General features: G+C 45.3%; 6 protein-coding genes across 6 annotated transcripts; 4 read left to right on the top strand and 2 right to left on the bottom strand.

The window, feature by feature from the left end:
- Positions 1–2,750: 2,750 nt before the first annotated feature.
- H6S33_000037 (uncharacterized protein) lies at positions 2,751–3,557 on the top strand (the record flags this gene model as incomplete). The annotated part of the gene is made up of 1 exon (XM_044831739.1): positions 2,751–3,557. The coding sequence occupies one exon, from the start codon at positions 2,751–2,753 to the stop codon at positions 3,555–3,557; it is 807 nt and encodes a 268-aa protein (XP_044699596.1).
- Positions 3,558–6,216: 2,659 nt separating this feature from the next.
- H6S33_000036 (uncharacterized protein) lies at positions 6,217–6,924 on the bottom strand (the record flags this gene model as incomplete). The annotated part of the gene is made up of 1 exon (XM_044831728.1): positions 6,217–6,924. The coding sequence occupies one exon, from the start codon at positions 6,922–6,924 to the stop codon at positions 6,217–6,219; it is 708 nt and encodes a 235-aa protein (XP_044699595.1).
- Positions 6,925–7,316: 392 nt separating this feature from the next.
- On the top strand, positions 7,317–9,711 carry H6S33_000035 (uncharacterized protein; the record flags this gene model as incomplete). Its single annotated transcript, XM_044831717.1, has 13 exons — positions 7,317–7,558; positions 7,618–7,651; positions 7,708–7,814; positions 7,867–7,906; positions 7,975–8,023; positions 8,095–8,205; positions 8,265–8,409; positions 8,472–8,719; positions 8,856–8,891; positions 8,958–9,157; positions 9,217–9,281; positions 9,347–9,617; positions 9,688–9,711. The coding sequence occupies 13 exons, from the start codon at positions 7,317–7,319 to the stop codon at positions 9,709–9,711; spliced, it is 1,572 nt and encodes a 523-aa protein (XP_044699594.1).
- A 401-nt stretch (positions 9,712–10,112) lies between these two features.
- H6S33_000034 (uncharacterized protein) lies at positions 10,113–10,898 on the bottom strand (the record flags this gene model as incomplete). Its single annotated transcript, XM_044831706.1, has 1 exon — positions 10,113–10,898. One exon carries the CDS (start codon positions 10,896–10,898, stop codon positions 10,113–10,115), a length of 786 nt encoding a protein of 261 aa, XP_044699593.1.
- Positions 10,899–16,131: 5,233 nt separating this feature from the next.
- H6S33_000033 (uncharacterized protein) lies at positions 16,132–16,676 on the top strand (the record flags this gene model as incomplete). Its single annotated transcript, XM_044831695.1, has 6 exons — positions 16,132–16,175; positions 16,248–16,276; positions 16,332–16,339; positions 16,393–16,460; positions 16,532–16,578; positions 16,639–16,676. 6 exons carry the CDS (start codon positions 16,132–16,134, stop codon positions 16,674–16,676), a joined length of 234 nt encoding a protein of 77 aa, XP_044699592.1.
- Positions 16,677–16,913: 237 nt separating this feature from the next.
- H6S33_000032 (uncharacterized protein) lies at positions 16,914–18,487 on the top strand (the record flags this gene model as incomplete). The annotated part of the gene is made up of 9 exons (XM_044831684.1): positions 16,914–17,000; positions 17,061–17,095; positions 17,164–17,208; positions 17,312–17,356; positions 17,437–17,607; positions 17,663–17,719; positions 17,804–17,944; positions 18,001–18,134; positions 18,198–18,487. 9 exons carry the CDS (start codon positions 16,914–16,916, stop codon positions 18,485–18,487), a joined length of 1,005 nt encoding a protein of 334 aa, XP_044699591.1.
- Positions 18,488–18,513: the final 26 nt, after the last annotated feature.

Here is an 18,513-nt window from a genome sequence, read left to right as displayed (position 1 = left end):
CCTACATATATGTTGTTCCTGCAATAAGTAGACCAGTCACTCATATTTTTGAACTTGAGTGATTCAGATGAAGTGTGCTCGGTTGGTTGATATATTGACGATCCAGTGATGTCAGCCCATTCGTAAACTACGGTAGTTGTGATCAGGTAGAATATCATTTCTTCCGAAGCTCCAGGGTCTCTTGTTTTTCCGAGAGGGAAAGATATAGCGGCTGTGTCGAGGGATGGATGGAAGACGTATGTATGTAGATCACTTTACGGCTGATATGCGGCCCGTTTCAGCGTCCCATGTCTCACTAGGATCAGCCAACCAATCAGAAAATCAGTCAACTACAGCAGAGCCTCACTATTATCAACGCGCCCGCCCCGCCCTTCCCCGCCCCGCGCGCCCGGTCATAAACCAAGCCTCCAATCTGTTTTCCACAACCACTCTGTTTAACCATAGGTAATCAGTACTGAAATGAGTAGAGTGAAATTTATCCAACTGCTGAACACAACGGAGAGAAAAACAAAAGTGGAAGGGGAAATATGGAGGTTGGTTGAGGGGGTGGTGGTGCCCGAGGTGGAGTGGCCGGTCGGTGGAGCCTTCAATTAATTGCCTGAAAAAAGCAAGTAATGCCAGATATGCATAGTCGTAAGGATGTTTGTGCTACGGTGGATGGTGCAACAGGCCCTCTTGTTCTTTCTGCTAGCCTGCACACTTGATGAAGGTACCGAGCACCTAAGATACAAGCTAGATACTCCCACGGTCTCTACTCGTATGTACCTACATACCTTCACTGCAGGGTGATGTTTGTGATTCACATTCTTTGAACCTAGCGATCTAGCCAGTCTGAAAGCATCCCGGCCGGCGTCCTCCCTTCTGTTCGTCCCGACTGGGCCACGCATCCCAAAAGAAAATTAAGCAGAAGAAGAAAAAATTATGACGACACGTTCAGGGTGCATACGAAAATTTTTTTGCGCCTTATGTGTCTTACAGTTTTATCTCGGCGTCCCAGCTGATCATGAGTATTCCGAGTGCAAATCTATGAATGATTCTCCTAAACCGGATATGAACACTGTATGTATATAACGAGTGACAGCACATGAGTTTGCAGGAAAAAACTAACAACGACCAGCAAATTGACAGTTAAAGCAGGGAGCCTGTCTCTCGGACTTTAAAGAGTTGCCGAGTATTGATCTGGAGCATAGTCGAGCGTCTTTCGGCGATATCTTTGCTCTGATCCGTTAGCTAATTTCCAGATCGAATCCACAGCCAATCACTCGGAGCAATCAATGCTATAGCAAAACATTTGGCGGGGTAAGTGTAGATATATCCCGACATGTATGTATCATGTATACTCTAGAGTAAACCAAAATAAATGACGGTTGGTCGCTTCGTCAATGCCCCACGTCCGGAACTTTCCCTTCACTTCGGAGCATGGCAAATCAGATGGAGATATTATTTTCGAATTTCTGCCAGCAACCCTTTTCGGACTGCCCGGTGAGGTGGTACCATAGCGACTGACCAATTAATAAGTGTGGGTATGATGATTTCCTCTCATTTTTCCCCCACCATCATCTCGCATGTCCCATTCATACATTCACTCTTCCTCTTTGCCGAGAACCCGCGTCCACGCCCATCAGCGTCCCCATTGTTTTTGTCGCTGTATGTTTAGAAACTGCCAATTGACTAACTGAACCGACTTACTTGGCCTTCTCTCAAAAGCCGATCTGTAGTTAGTTTGTAATTACGTCTGATTTTGTGCCAGCGTCCCTTTTTGAACGAGAACTGTAACGCCACGAATGGTGCATGTATTGAAAAAGATGTCGAATAAACTCCAGAAAAGGCCCAGCTACTTGTGTAGTAGAGATGACTTTGAAACCCCCACATACTCCGTCTAATGGGGACATCTCATGCATGCCTACGCAATCCTCAAGAGCGTGTTTCGAACCCCGTCATTCTGTCAGTCGTGACAGTATGATCCAGGCAGTCTATCTCTCTCTATAGCTACTCTACCCTGCGCAGAGAATGAATGTGCTGTGTTCCGTTCGTTAGAACAAACCCCGGCCCAGCGCTCTTAGGAATAATTGCGCGCGAGAAAGAAATGCATGCGTTCCATGAAACCCTGGCCACGTGGGTTTTACCCCGCCCGCCCGGTAAGCGCAGTTCGATTTTGGGCAACACCTCTGATGCGGGCGGAGGTGTGAACGCGAAAACTTGCTTCGCTTGTTAATATTATTTTCTACTGCCAATTGCATGCCAAGCAACTAGCACAATATATTAGATCACCTGCGACAGCAGTGTAAGGAGCAGGTCTGCCTGATTGGACTCGCTTCTAAACCAATGGCTACACGAATTTTGAGCCTCAAGGTCTGCATCTTTGATAAAGACTGGGGGAGAATGATAGAAACCGTAGATATAAACAGTCGTTCGTCGAAGTTTTGTGCTTTTATCTCGCAATTGTCCAAGATCGTTTGAAAGACCCACAATAAAGATCACCTAAAACCCACCCACTACATTCAATAGGCATGTCACAAATTGCCCCAGAGGGACCACGGACAAGACGAAACTCTGACACTGCTTCGCAGTACTCTATACGCTCTGAATTTTCGTGTAAGTAATATAAGAGCTCCATCCCATAACTGTTAGCTTCTAGACCTTAGAAAATAGATCCCGTTCGCAATAGATATTTGATTTTCTAATTGTGTATTCCGTAATAAATAGGGAAAGAATTGATCCAACCTCCAACTCGATATCGCGAAACTCCGATGGCAACATTCCTGGGGGACGACGCCCTTGATCTCGTTGCCCCTGTCCCTTTCGACGACAGTTCCAGCAGTGACGACGGCGAGCCTTGTGAGAGGCCCCTCGAGATACCACTTAAGCAACGGGGTCGCTATCTCTCCTCTCCAGTTCCCGCCTTAGACAATAGCAGCATGACCACCCTCAACAGCTCTGGTCTTTCCTATATCGTTCATCCCCAGATGTACAGTCTTCAAGACAATGGTGGTGGGGTCTTGTCCACAGGACGTCATCTTCGCCCAGTTGCAGTGAACTGCTCCCCAAAGAAAGGATCTTATCGATGCCTGTTTGCGTTCAATGCTTGCCCAGAATACTGCACCCCTGAGACCTGGGTCAGTCACGTCGAGTCCCATCTCGGTGGCATCGACCCACCAAAGTCTTGCAAATGTACAATATGCGGAAAACCATTCGAGACAGACACCCCGGCCATCACTTGGAACCGATTCTTGTATCATGTGATAGGCCATAGGTACCAAGGGAGTGTCATTCCTGACACGGAATTCCTAGATTATTGTGCAAACAACGATATTATTTCGGAGTACACAATGAGCAGGTCGGATCCACGTCCAGGAAAACCGCAGACGACGAGGTCGCAGGAACCGCACATGTATAGGCAGAAGACCCCGAGACGGTTTATCGATGCGAGCGATAGTGTTGCTAGGGTGGATTATCCCCACGATTGGTCGGCACAGACAGAGAGGCAAGAGCCAGAATGTGTACTGGTCCCAGCAAGGAAAGAGCGTATCAAAGCTCCCAGAACTATCCAATCATAACATCAATCCGGCTTGCTTGCTTGCAAGTTAGTCCCGAGGCTCGGAATCTGGTATTTCGGAGGGATTGATACCCGAAGCTGAGCTTCTTTTGTTACTGGTTTCCCTGTTATTGGATGATTGGCGTTCTTCAGCTTATTCTTTGGTTTCTTGCAAATAATGTTTTGTTTCTATTTGTCTCATTGAAGTTCGTTATGAAATCCTTGTTTTAAGGATGGACGCTATGAGTCTCCTCTCTCTTTTCTAGTGGCGCCTGGACATGTACATGGTTGAGTTATTATATTATCTGTTTTTGGGACACTCGTTCAAGTTAGCTTAGCATATCTCTCATGAATTGTATGTGTTTTTACCTTTCAAACCAGCTCTCTTAAACCAATGCGTATGAAGTCGACAAAGAATAGGGGAGAGGAAAAAATCTCCTCGGGGGGATTTTTGTGGTTTTAAGTAGGCAAGATGTTAGTGACGTCGGGGGGCAAGGCTGCGCACAAGATTCGCACAGCCTCTGTTTGGGCCTACATAAGCGCCAATCTGCCTAGTCCTACTAACAACCCATCCATTCAATTGGATTGCATATTGGGGCCAAATTGAATGGATATTTACATATCACGAGGTGTTGCCTGAGTGAGCTGAACTTTAGGAGTGTTGAGCGAGGCAGTGATTTTTTTTTTCTTTTACCCCTGCAGCGGAGTGTTGCACCAATCGTCGTTGGTCGAGTCATACTTGAGGAATGAAGCTTTCTATGTCGGGCAAGACTCATATGTAGCTGAGAACTAGTCCTATCGGTGGGGTTATTCTTAATCTATCATCGATCAGAGGCTTAATAGATGCAAACCGCGCTCGTTCGAGCAAGTGGTTAATTTCCAAAACCTTATTTTACACTTGCTACCTTGCCACACCTTGCTATAACTACATGTATCCGTTCCCATAGACGTCCCCACACACAAATCCGAAGTCACCTACATAATTACAGCTAGAATGGCAGCCAACCATTTATTAAAATGTTGTCATAGAGCCTAGGGGGCGCGGGCCGGAGGATAGTTCATCGGCCTCATTTTACTTTTTTGACTGAGTCTCTTCTTAAATTTTCGATCGACAGTGGCTATGCCAAAGCGAATAGAGTAGAAGTAAAATCAGACATCACAGGCCCAACAAAAGCTACCTAGTTGAGTATTCGAATCCTTCTCGAATCCTCTCCGGATAAAAAGCAATTGTCCAGAAAATATCAGGAGCTAGTAGGGCTAACTATGGCAGGCTGCAGAATTGAACGGAAAATACCGAATGAGGCTAGTATTACTGATTTTAATGGAGTGGGAATCCCGCCTTCTCTGCTGGAGAGTGTTTCTAGACACTCTGTGTGGTTTCGTCCAATGGCTTCCAAGAGTATCTGTTTTGGATGAATCAGGAAAGACGTACGGAAGATAGGATCGTGTATCTACTGGCCCGGGTGCGTGCTTCTAGGGTAGTTAGTACATCTTATGCCTACCTGCACCCTACAAATACTTCGGAACGTATGGCTCTTGAATAAATATTGCAACCTTTCAACATGATAACGCCGTTCATATGTTTAGTTTGCCAAAATTCTTTGAGAACACAGCTGCTGTGACATCATCAGGACGCTGAAAATTATGAGGACTCTACCTACACTCTATTGATACGTATAAAGGCACGGGTTTAGTCGGTCTTGATAAGACCGGCCTGTTCATGGGAAGATGAGCTAGATCTGCTAGCTAAGTACCTTCTAGAGCATGGTAGCCCAAGTCCTTCCGAGAAGGAATGTTCAACAGGTTTATGGGCGGTACTCAAATACATCCCTATGGTAATATAATATACACATACTCGTGTTACAATTGATGTTGACTTAGTACGTAGCATGCTTCTTCAGAAGGCGGGGATCGAGAACGAGCTCGTGCCGAAGTAAACCTATAAAGGGGATCCTGAAATAATCTATATATATGTCTCTGGTGCACCAGTAAGGGATGGATGTAGAGTACCATTATGCTACTGAACACCCATACCACCATTTATCGCTCCGGTATTTATTGTATAATGGATTCGCAGTGCGCGTGCTCGGACTACTCATGATCAGAGAGAAGCTATGCCTACAAATACATGTAGGACGTGTTTTATGCCCTCTAGCTGTGAAGAGATCAAGGTCATATGATGCATACAGGTAGATACTGTCGTTCACGGGGTATTGACGGACACTGTACTGTATTGACGGACAGGGGCCTTTTGACCAATAATTGAAGGCAAAACTGGGCTTGGCTGTCTCTCTTTTGGGTTGTCCGTCAACACCCAGTGTCCGTGAACGACAGCACTTGTACTATTTTTACTGATAAGACAGGATCCTACGCGTATCGATAGGGCGGCAAGTAACTACAGGTTTTTTTTTTTTTTTTTTTTAAATCATTTCAATTTCTGTTTCGAGGTATACAATGATCGCATAAAGTATAAACTATGGCGTAAAGAAACCTTTCCCCTAACAAAACATAAAACTCACCCCCTAATAAAAAGCAAAAAACAAAATTCCAAAATAAAAGAGAAATATAACAAAGAAAAATAAACGCATATAAATAACAATGAACAATTTAGAGGGAGAGCTAGGCGCCTTTCCCTATGAAATCCTTCTGGCCATTGGCCCCGTGCTCGCAGTGAGACTTTGTTAGGACGCGTAAACTATGGGTATTGGGCCCATGATTGGTGTTGATGACGTGGAGGAGTAGGAGACTGAGCTGAGGGGGGATGAGGTTCCTGAGCCTGATTCGAGTGGTGAGGGTCCCCGGCTGACTAGGTAGCCTGTTCTAGTTTTGGTGATGTAGGCTCCTAGTAGGAGGGTGAGGGTGTAGTTATCCCAGATTTCCTCAAGGGATGTGACTCCGTTTAGAGTTTGGGAGCGGGTGAGTGCGGTAGCGGTGCATTGTAGTATAGCATGGTCGGGGGTCTCATCCTCGAGACCACATTTCCGACATTTGGGCGAGGTGTGTAGGTTGATCCAGGATTGCTGTGCTCGTAGGTAGCTCTTCCCTGATCGTATTTGGTGGATTCTTGTGGCAATGAATTTGTGAAGGTGTGTAAAGGGTAGGGGAGACGTATCTAGTCTGTGTGTGTAGTAGGTCGGGGTTGGGAAATGAGTGCGCCAGTTATCCAGCAGTTGTTGCTTGGCTCTATGAGCCATCTTGTTCTGATCTACGCCTTCCTCGATCAGGGGGAGGAGCAGGGAGCAGAGGTGTTCGATTGGTGTGTGTGCTACACCTTTCTTCGCTTTGGAGTTCCATTTCTTTGGCGGATTGGGTTGGCCTCTGAGGAGGGCGGTGTGTGAATAGGTTCGGTCTCGTAGGGTGGTGGGGAAGTGGGGGTCTGTCCTTCCCATTACTGAGTTTGCTAGCGGGGAGGCTTGGAGGATCCTGATGGCGAATTTGCACTTCAGGAAGTGGAGGTAGAGTATTAGGGGGGGGGGCTTTGGAGGTAGAGTATTAGGGGGGGGGCTTAAGTAACTACAGGTACCTACGCACATACATATATCTTGGCAATTTTGTAATTCGTGGGGGTACCAGCTCTAAACGCCATAACACCTCGGCACATGTAACCCTAACCCACGATAAGCATCCCGATAAGGATCTCAACCGTGCATGTTAATAAGTAATGCTATCAGTGATTCTATTAACCGCCAGCAATTGCCTAAATCCCCCTTTAATACTCTATGTCGAAAAGACCTGTCACCATAACAAGCTTTCCCCACAACATACCCCAACGGAAGAGAGAATGATGAAAGACAACGGCGATGACGCTGGCACGGGCTTGCTTTCAGAGCATATTGAGTACGGAGCTTTATCGAGACCAAGGTCCCGGTCTAGACGACGATCAAGATCCAGGTCTAGACGACTATCAGGAGAAGATGATGCTGCTTTAGCTCTGTTCAGAGATGAACAGGAATTGCATGAACTTATCGACCCTGAGCAGGAGGGAAAATTGGTCAGAAAGATTGATCTCATGATCTTGCCATAGTGAGACCTTCCAGAAATCCCCCAATAGTTTATAATGCACTTGAACTCACAGTGCTTAGTTTAGCAATTTGTTATTGCTTCTTTTACATCGATGTCCGCAATCCCAAAGGAGCTTGGCCGAGGAAACAGTTGAGCTAATATGAGAATAGAAAACAACTTTATCCTATGCGGCTTTGTTCGGTATTGGGAAAGACTTGGACCTTCATGGAAATCAGTATAACTGGCTGTCCGCTGTTTTCTATATTGGTTTTCTAATGTAAGTATTATGAGCCTATCAATATCATGCGTAAATCACTGATGATGTATAGGTGGGCATTCCCTACTAACTTCCTTTTGCAGAGGTTACCGGTATATCATATATATTACACCAGACAAACAAACAAGCCAGAGACTAACATATATACGTACATCTCTAGGTTGGAAAATATTTAGGCATAAACATCTTTATGTGGGGATTTTTCTTGAGTACGTTGTGACACAAGCTTCGATCATATAAATAGGAGTAATATTTGCTCAATAATGACTTTCTATAATAGTGTGGCAGGCAGCTTGCAAAAACTTTGAGAGTCTGGCAGCGCTGCGAATTCTGGGAGGCGCCGCAGAAGCCTGTGCGGACCCTGCCTTTATGCTGATAACTTCAATGTGGTGTAAGGTCATCCTTTCTCACTACTCAGATTATGGGCATACTAAATCTAAATAATCAAAGACACACGGAGGCAGCAACCCATTCGTATCGGACTCTGGTACTCAGCAAATGGACTTGGAATTGCTGGAGGCGGGCTTTTAGGGTATTCGATTGGTCACATCAAGGGTGCTCTTCCATCTTGGAAATACGAGTTTCTCATTATTGGGTAAATGCTTCTCTTTAATATTAATGCATTCCCCACGGACCTATTTCTGATAGCTTTGATAGCGCACTCTGTTCAATCTGGGGAGTGGTAATGTTCGTCCTCCTTCCTGACTCACCTGTCACCGCGAGGTTCCTATCGAAAGAGGAGCGGAAACTGGCAGTCGAACGTCTCAGAGCAGATCAGACAGGGATTGAAAACAAAACGTTGAAACCATATCAAGTATTGGAGGCATTCAAGGACTACAAGACGTATTTCTTTTTCGCTTTGGCGACTGTAGCAAATATTCCAAATGGAGGAATAAGTAATTTCGGTATGTATATGTGTATCACAGGACATGCAAATATTTATGACCAATGCTACAATTCCTGTGCTCGATGGATTAATGAAAGGAAATCAAATGATCAAAATCAGTGCTACAAATAGCTAACTGTGGCATCTTCGAGTAGGGACATTAATTATTAAAGGGTTCGAATTCTCGACCTGTAAGTAGCCTAGGTGCCTGCCTCACAATTCCCTACGCCCGCCTTACTAATAAGTAATCTCTAAAGTGGTCACAACACTTCTACAGATACCGTACGGCGTTGTCATATCAGTCTCAATTTTATCTTGTGTCTATATCAATGATCGTCTTCCCCCCAATAGCCGCTGCAAAATGGTAGCTTTATTCATGATCCCCAACATCATAGGCTCATTTGGGCTATTTTTTGTTCCTCTACATTACCATGTTTCTCGGCTGATGTGTTATTATGTATGTCCCCGGTAACTTGATGATATTGGTTACTCGTTAACACAAAATTGACTTTTTAGATGACCGGCCCTTACAATGCGGCGTTTGTGCTGATCTTATCACTGCAAATTGGAAATGTTGCCGGGTGAGATTTACCCAAATCATCATTCGGCCATGCACACAGAGAACTAACTAAACTTTCACATATAGTCACACCAAGAAGGTTGTTTCCAACGCCGTCACCTTTCTGGGATATTGTTTCGGCAATCTCATTGGACCTTTCTTCTACAAAAGCAGTCAAAGCCCTACGTACCCACTTGGCATCGCCACTATGATAATCTGCAACATTGCGGAGGTTTTGATTATCTTGACGCTTGGGATTCTATTGGCAAGAGAGAATAAAAAGAGAGATGAGTTGCAAAAGGGAGTGGAGAGGGATCTGGATTCGACCGCATTTTCAGACATGACTGATAGAGAGAACGTAAGCATACTTCTGGATTTCCTCCACCAAATTTTCAAACATTGGAGTGATACTGACGACTGGGGCGCAGATCAACTTTAGATATGTGTATTGATATGTTGGGGGTTGATTCAAGGCACAAGGGGTAGCGGTACAGCGGGGATAAACGGTATTTATGAATCATGATAGAGACGTTATTCATTATTTACAAATCATAACTTCATAAAGACACCTCCAACCACCCATTAACTAAGTATTACATGTTTCTATGCAGCCTGCACATAGGTAGGCATCCTACCAGCTACAATCTTGTCCTGCTAGATATAGAATTAGACGCCATGACAAAAAGAAAAACAAACCCAAACCCCTCTAGAGTCCCATGTTTAATAATAACCAGTAATAAAAGATTGTAAAGTCGAGCCCCCCAAAACAAAAGAAATAAGGGTAAAGATAGAAAGAAAGAAAAAGTTTACAAAGAATCGAATAGTGTGTAGCACTCTGCATGCCAGTGGACCCTTATTGCCACGAAAACCGCGTATCAGTCTTGCTGCCGGCTTTTGATGAAAATTCCGAGTCTCTCCGACTTCCGGTGTTACTGCTCTGGGATATATCGATCATCATACTCCAATCCATCGACGTCCTTGCACTAGACCTCGGCGAGTTTGGTCGAAACCCCTGTCGGACCTCCAAAAACGCTCTTTGCAGTTCCGAATCCATCGTCTGAAATGTCCCTATATCCCTAGTTGGTGACACTGTCTCCGAGACTTCCGAGATCCTTGTGATTGGACGATGCTGTGACATCGGCGGCACCTCCGGGAGCACCTTCTTAGGTTCCATGGTAGTGATTACCGTCGATGATCTCCGAACTGGTGCCGGGAATGTCGGTGGTTTTGGGAACAAACTGAACCTTCCCCCTCTAACCTGGTCCACAACCCGCGGCGGAAACTGCTGTTCTACATCCCCCCTCACTGGTGCAGGTTCCGCCAAAGCCATTGAGCTTCTATTCCAACCCTTCACGCCTGCAAAACTTGATATTGAGCGGCGGGCCTGTTTGCGTCTTCGGATCACGACGAAGATGGCAACCAGCATCAGCACTATGCTGACTGGTGCCAGAACGAAAACTGCAGTGAGAGCGCGCTGTTTGAGACTAGGCCCACGGGTGGACTGGGTGTTGGCCTGAGATCCAGAGGAGGTTTGAGGTCCAGAAGCATCTGTGGTTAGGGAAACGGAGGTGGATATTGGCAAGCGTTCCAGCTCTGTGGGATAAGGCGCTGTGGTCGTTGATACAACGATAGAAGACATGGTACTAGTATTGGGAGTAGCAGTGCTGCGAGCGCTAGTTGTAGTTAAAGTAGTGAGGCTTGACGTTGGCAGATATCTGCTGCACTCTTGAGCTAGGGTCAAATATGAGATCTCCTCGCCGCAGGAATCGTTTGAGCAGAGACTGGATTGAGAGGTGGTTTTGGCATCTCGTAGTGACTTGCAGACACAGTCCGCATCGAGATCTGGGCATGTTGAGATGAAGCATCGCTGAAGGCAGGTGGCCTTAACGAGTGTTATTAGGGTAGATGCTCTAGCGATCTGAAGCAAAACGAAGATTAAAAGAAGAGACCGACGAATCCAGTCGCCAAAATTTAGAACCACCATGGTGATGGGTTTGTATAAAAAAAGTCCAAAGAAATGAAAGAAATTAAGAAAAGAAAAAAAGAATATCGTACCTCACAGAGGCCTTGAATTCGAAAAACTCCCCCTTCAGATAAGAAGGTTAAACTTAAGGAACCTCATGTAGATAGGCGAAGAGGGAGATCCTATATAAACCGTGTTTGAGTATGGGTTCCATGACCAGGACAATTCCCTGCTCCTGCATGAAGATAGGAAACCTCCTGATCGAGCGAGTCCGCGGCCGTGCAGCAGGTCCTTCCTTCTTAATTAGCAGCATAGGCCTTCCTGAAGTGTCAAACGTACCTGCATCGCCGCCATAAGTACTTCTTTCTATTCTCGTTACGTGAGTTTTTTTTTCTGCAGAATTTCCCCTCCCCATCTGGCCACGAAAAGAAAACTAAGCGCCGGCATTATGCAGGTACAAACTTCGGACGTATGGGCTAGGTATTTCTGGAAATACCCACCTAAGTTCGACTATGACTTAGTTAGTCCGCATGCCCGATAGGTATGGTACCTTACTAAATTTATTTCTCAAAGTGGGCAGAGTTGAATATAATAATAACTTGTCCACACATGATACATTTTTAAATTTTAGCGGGCGCGTCGACTCATGATCACTAAAGAGCTGTAAACTGGATCATGGAACCATGATGGAGAGCTAAGAGAGTTAGTTACCTGGAAGATACATACATGTACATATACCCAAGGTTTCTATGTAACGCTAGCAGGGGCCAAAGTGATTGCTACCAGAAAAACGATGTTCAGGTTCTTCCTGCCTGCCCCGAGTATAAAGAATTTTCCACACGCACTGCATGCCTTTGATAATGATCTCATGACTGACGTCCCGGGGGAGCGGGGGGGACGCCTATGGGAGTGAATGCTCATTAATTGATCGACACTAGCCCCGCGTTTGATCAATTGACTGTTACTTCCAACCGCCTGGTGAGCGCCAAAGAGATGGGCGTAGCAACGAGGGTTAGGGGAGATATATACTTAAGCTCTAGCTCTGTACGTGCTGGTGTGCGTACAGTGTCTCTCGGAAAGTCAAAACAAGTATTGGATCTAGTTTAAAACAGTGAACGTGTGCTAGGTACGTGTGTCCATTCTCGATCTTATCTCGTTTGTAGCGTCTATTAATTCTCTGGATCCATTGTGCAGCATGCGATGTCTAGCCATGGTCACTGAGTTAGCTAGCTTTCTTCCCATCGACACCAACCATAGTACCGTAGCTATAGGCTGAGGCTATAGCTATTTACATACATACGCCCATAGTTGGTGGAAAGTATCGGCAAAACTATTAGCCTTGAGCGGTGTTCGAATTCTGTCTTGAAAAGCTAAATAGAACGTGGCGTCAAGATTGGACGGTCTATTGGGTAGTCAACTGGTATATACATGGTACGATAACCTATAACTGGTTTGATAACACATGTAGTATTCTTTTACTGAGTCCTAACTTACATTTACGTACGCAGCAGCGTGTAATCAACTGGCAAGTGGATTATTGAACACTACCGATAACCCCCGAGCGATATCCATATTACGGCCGGAATTGTCAACCCGGATAGCAACTCCGTCCAGCACTTCTGTGTTTAACCTGAGCTGCATAGAAATGCCTACAGTCGTTCATGATGGTCACTCGACAAATATGGCCTGTTGAGGAGCAGGGTCTATGTAGCTAAGGATTACATCTATGGCGAGAAACAGCCAAGCTGTAAGAGCACCGGTTTCTCTTAATTTCTATTGGCCGGGGCTCCCCTGTTCGTCATTGACAGGTAGTATTTGTGACCTAGTGACCATGAACGACCGTACAAAAAACCGCCCCCGCACCGTGGCAGCGGGGCGATAAGCTAGGCACGACGAATTGGAATAGTAAAATAAACTCGATTTCGACCAAATGGTCCGAAAAGGAGCGGGAATTCAACAATGAAAAAAAACAAAAACAAAAACGTCTCGGCGGTGAGTAAGATTACAGCTGATATGTAACAAGCACGGAATATGCCAACCTTCCTTTTGCTTTGATACGAAACGAAAGAAATACATATGCGTGAATCATGTACATGTGTTTTTCAGCAATGTTTTGCTGACGTTTCTAGCGCTTTAGCGGGTACTCTTTGTACTAAGCTAGCTGCAGCGTGGTGTCTGTAGTTGACCTCATGTGTGTAGGTACATGTAGGCAGTCGTCTTTACCGCGCAGTTCCCATAACGTAACACATCAAAGACACGCATTTACTGCACTTCCAAGGTCACCTTTACCAATGGAGTCACCCCTCTCCCGATCTTACATTCTTCAAATCGAACTTTCAAAAGACGTTAGTCACCGTATCATGGTGATCTGGGATGTTAACCCCTCCTCCTCCTCCTAGTAAGCTGCGATTCCGCAAGCTCGATTGGGATAGCTACATATAAGCATACATATATTTCACCAGAGGCATCTGAGCGGGGTACTCATCACCAGGTTTCTGGGCAAGAAAGACTAAATCTCTTGGTCTTACAATATGGCATCTGCGAGTGATTCCTTATGAGGCAGTCAAAGTATGCAGGGTTAGGGTTAGACGGTTCAAACGATCTGGCAAGGCTGTATCTAGGTCATAGCGACGATTCCGTAGATCGAAGCAAGGACAACATTCGTAATCATTGAGCCGACCCAGGAACCAGAAATCAGTGAGCAACGAGCACCCGGTTTTGAGCTTATGTGACAATAATACCTGGTAAGCTACATGTACCTACCCATAGACCCCATTCCTCCCCCACACCATGCGAAGGTGGGTGTTATGCTTTACATGAGTAGTCTTAACACGTTAACAATACGTACTTGTGCGTGTCTATAAGACATTCGGTATCAGCCTCGGGCTGATCATATTCAAATCGTGTGCTACAGATCTTGGCGGTTTTGGGTTTGGGTTCTCTCCCAGGTAAATATCACTTCCGATACCTTCTCTGACCATCCTTGCTTCACGCCCTGTTTCAGGAGCCCTCAGCAAAGGAACACCGACGGACATCGGTGTGGATACCTAAGAAATCACACGAAACCCAACCGCAGTACATACTGTGCCTTTTGGAAAAACAAAAATCAGCTCATGTACCGCGAAAACAACTAGTCTAGCCACCTCGAAACATCATGCAGTACCCCGCTTCTAACCTGGTTTGATAGTTTTCTCTGATTAAACAGATATTCATAGCATTATTCCTGTTCGGAAGCCACGAACGAGCTATCACTACTACATACATACATACATACATACGTACATACATATATTGCATACAGATGAATGGTATACAGGAGCGGGCATGCGCGAAATCATCCATCCTATGGCCCATCCTATGGAAGGATTGCAGGATCAGACTCGGATGAATCAAGGGAGGGAGATAAGGAAAGCCATATATTGATTATCCGTTCTCAATGGCGATTTTCGTAGGACATGATGGTTCCGTTCGATCTCTTTCTTGCATGGTGCGTCCAAGTGGCCGGGCAAACTGCAATGTGTTTCGGATGAGAATGTATAGGTACAGGCCTGACTGCTCCTCTCGTCAATAAGTCGACCGGAATCTTTGAATGAAGCCTTCGGCCAATAAAGTGAAGGCCACTGCGGTACATTGTTGTATCGGCGAGTGGTGCAATTCGCATGGTGGCTTTATGGATCCTTATATTGAGACATTGATTTCTAAAAAAAAAAATAAACGATTTTTTGAATAACCGATCTCGCCGCACAATAAATACATTCGCTGGAGCCAATACAGATTTCCGGCTATGAGAAATTGAATTGGAACGATGGGTCATCAGCCCAGTAGAGTACATGTATGCTTCTCAGATCCCCAAGGGACTTAAATCTGGGTAGCTGGATCCTAGCCATCTTAAACTACCTTTCCTTTTTTCCCCTATACCGGGTCTCATGAAGTCCCAACATTGAAGGAAAAGGAAAGGAAAGAAAAACAAAAACAATGCAGGCACTTAATTGGAAAAAATCATAATAGCACTCCGGATGCTTACGATGGAGGAGCTCGTTTCTAGCTCGCTTGAATCTCATTTTTCTGAAAAAGAAATAACTAATTAGAAAACTGGTTATCTACTCAGGGTTTAAACAAATTTCGTCGTTGGATGGCTAGGCAAGTCGCTACTATGGACCCACGCTCCAGGATACCGGATCCACTTTTAATGCGTCTCCGAGACAACCGACCGGTTAACCACCTTGACCTGCCTACATACAAGGCGCCCTGCAAGCCATGATCATCGCCGATCCTATCAATTGATCAAATTTGCAAACCAGTAAACTCTTCAGGTAAAACAATTCACTCAAGCGAGCGTAAGATTGACTAAATATCCTACTCCAGATTCCCCAAGTACTCTCTACAAGCAGAAGTACATACATCCATCTTCCATAAAGGTCCCAGGCAAAAGGTTGTATATCGAAGACCTGGTCCAAGCTGCAAGGCTGGCTAATTTCAATCTCACGGCTTATCTTTAACTACATGTATAATCCGACCAATATACCTGAGTTGTCATCTATGGCCCGGACAGCCACCCCTCAAAATGGATTTGAATGTGTCCACGTGCCTTGTTCTTTAAAAGGCTTAGCAGGTGAACGATTTCTGCCAGCCAAGAGGGAGAGAGTGAGTGAGAGAGTGAGTGAGAGTGAGTGCGTGTGTGGGTGGGAGGCAGAGGAGAATATGAGCGTGGAGTTAGTACTGGTGATGTAAGGAAAAGAAGACTTCAGTAACACATTTCTAGGTACGTGAAGGATCTTGATTCGGGGTTGAGTGAAAGTTCCCGGATTAGATGTAGGTACAATGCTTAGATTAAACGGAACTAATCTCAACTCGGTGGTCCCATGGCCCAATCAATCAACCTGGATATCAAAAACTAGTCCATGCATATATGTGCGAGTGCGAACCAGTTGTAATCAGAATAATTTACTCTAGGCAAGTGTTCCGTAGACTCATTTAACTATATGTAGTTGTGTACTGATCACTCACCTTGTCAATGTGTTTAAGGCAAGCGATCCCTGTGGAGAAACACGCGGGTATGTACTCTACTGTACTTTAGTGTCCCTGTTTGACAGTGGTCACTTATTGTAGATCTTGGGGTGAGTTATGAGCGCCTAAAAATAATACCGACGCAACAGTTATTGCACCCAAGTTGATTGACAGGGACCCTATATCTGACCCATACCCATACATGCATGGAGTAGGTACATGTATGAATGGGTATGTATTATTCACCTATAGCCACCCTACTACATGTAGCTAGGTAGCTAAGCATCTAGCTGGTAATGTAGCTTAAGAGAAGACGTCGCCTGGTCTGTAGGCGTGTGCATACTTTGCCGTAAGCTAGACAGGCGATATCTGTAAGAGCTTGAATGCCTCCACTTACCTACATAACTAGGGTCAAGATCCGGGGTGCCGAGGGATAAAAACTTATAAGCCACTGAAGGAAATAAAGTTCCTTTCCACTCCCCATGCATGGCGTACAGCAGTACACTTCATCCCCCACCTAGATCTACCTCCCCGCAAACTACCATAAATACTCTGCTTCAACTTCACTTTTCGAATTTCTCTCTCTATCTCTCTCTCTCCTCCTCACTCTGTGCATATCCCAAGTAGAGCGTGGCGGCGCCAACAGATCCAGCCACCAATTGCAACCCACAGAGATAGAGTATCATGTCACTACAAGGCGACCCGGATCCTACTACTCCGGCAACAGGATTGCCAGATTATAACTCAGACATCCAAGTTGACCCTTCTTTTGTCAGTTGCCTGATATCCACGCCTTATTCATTACCTCCGACTGATTCAATTCTATGCCAGATCTCATGGAGCGACAGTAGTTCTCACTACGTAAGGTAGGTACAAGCCTATGAGTGTGGTGGTATCGAGGATAGGAAGATAATTGACGGGTGTTCTTGAACAGAGGCGGCGAGTACTCGGACGACTCATTGAGGTCCTCCATCTATGAGTAAGTAGCCCAGGACTACCTCATACTCAGCCCATATATACAATATCTCCTTCCATATCCATTACAATAAATGGCGGGACTAAGGTCATAACGATAACTGTAGATATCGATTTGAAAATGGCCGACGCTATCATGCATACAAGGACGGGTAGGTATTTTCCGGGTTGTCCCACGGCTTATCGGCTTATTTAGTTATAATCTTGTGAGACTAAGAATTGAGTCCTCTAGGAAATACGCAATCCCGAATGATGAAGCGGAGCAGGATCGATTGGATACTATTCATCACATTTATCTGTTAATGCTTGACGATCAACTCCATCTTGCGCCTATTGCGCCAAACCCAACAATGATTCTAGATGTAGGAACAGGCACCGGGATATGGGCAATCGATGCAGCAGAGTAAGTGCTTCCTCGAAAACAAGAGGAGGATAAAGGCTCTAACGAAATTGAATAGACGATATCCCACAGCGCAAGTCATTGGGACCGATCTTAGTCCCATTCAACCTAGCTGGTATGAGGCCTGAATGATCCCACACAGCCTTGCTCATAAACTGTGCATGTGATTGATTCCATTCTCATATCCTCAATACTACAGGGTACCACCAAACGTACAATTTCAGATTGATGACGCAGAGATGGAGTGGACATTTGAAGAGAACACGTTCGATCTCGTGCACATCAGACATTTGACCGGGGGTATCTCGGATTGGGATAAGTTTTTGAAGGAGGCCTACAAGTAAGCCGAAGAGCACCCTAAAAAAGGTGAACATTTAGTTAAATCATTTCATGCAGAGCAACGAAACCTGGAGGGTGGCTCGATCTTTCGGAGTTCGAATTTTGGCTATTCAGCGACGATAACAGCCTCCCGGTGACCTCCCCTATTTATCGTTATTACGAAGCCGTTAACGATGCCGCTTCCGCCAGAGGTGCTGAAGACTCTTATTAGCGCCCTGTCTATAAGGAAAACTCTTCTAATATTTCTCTGCTAGGCCGAGAATTCCGGAAAGCATCTTCCCTGGACCAGCACATCGCTAATGCAGGCTTCATCAACATCCATCATCTCCGGTACAAACTGCCCTACGGCACATGGCCAGCAGATCGGAAGCAGAAAGAGATGGGTGCATATCTCTTGCTAACAGCAGAGAACGCGTTTGAAGCGTTTGCGTTGGCGCCACTAACGAGGGATGGGACCATGTCACTGGAAGAGGTGGAAGAGTTAATTAGATTGGCGAAGAGGGATAGTACAAATAGGAAGATGCATTCTTATTCGTTGCAGTGAGTTTTTTGTATTTTTATTATGGGCAA

The sequence above is a fragment of the Morchella sextelata genome (genome assembly GCF_020137385.1).
Source record: "Morchella sextelata strain SCLS chromosome Unknown scls_1, whole genome shotgun sequence".
In the NCBI taxonomy this organism is placed as follows: domain Eukaryota; kingdom Fungi; phylum Ascomycota; class Pezizomycetes; order Pezizales; family Morchellaceae; genus Morchella; species Morchella sextelata.
Note: the sequence above shows the minus strand (reverse complement) of the source record. Positions and strands in the feature narration are given on the sequence as shown.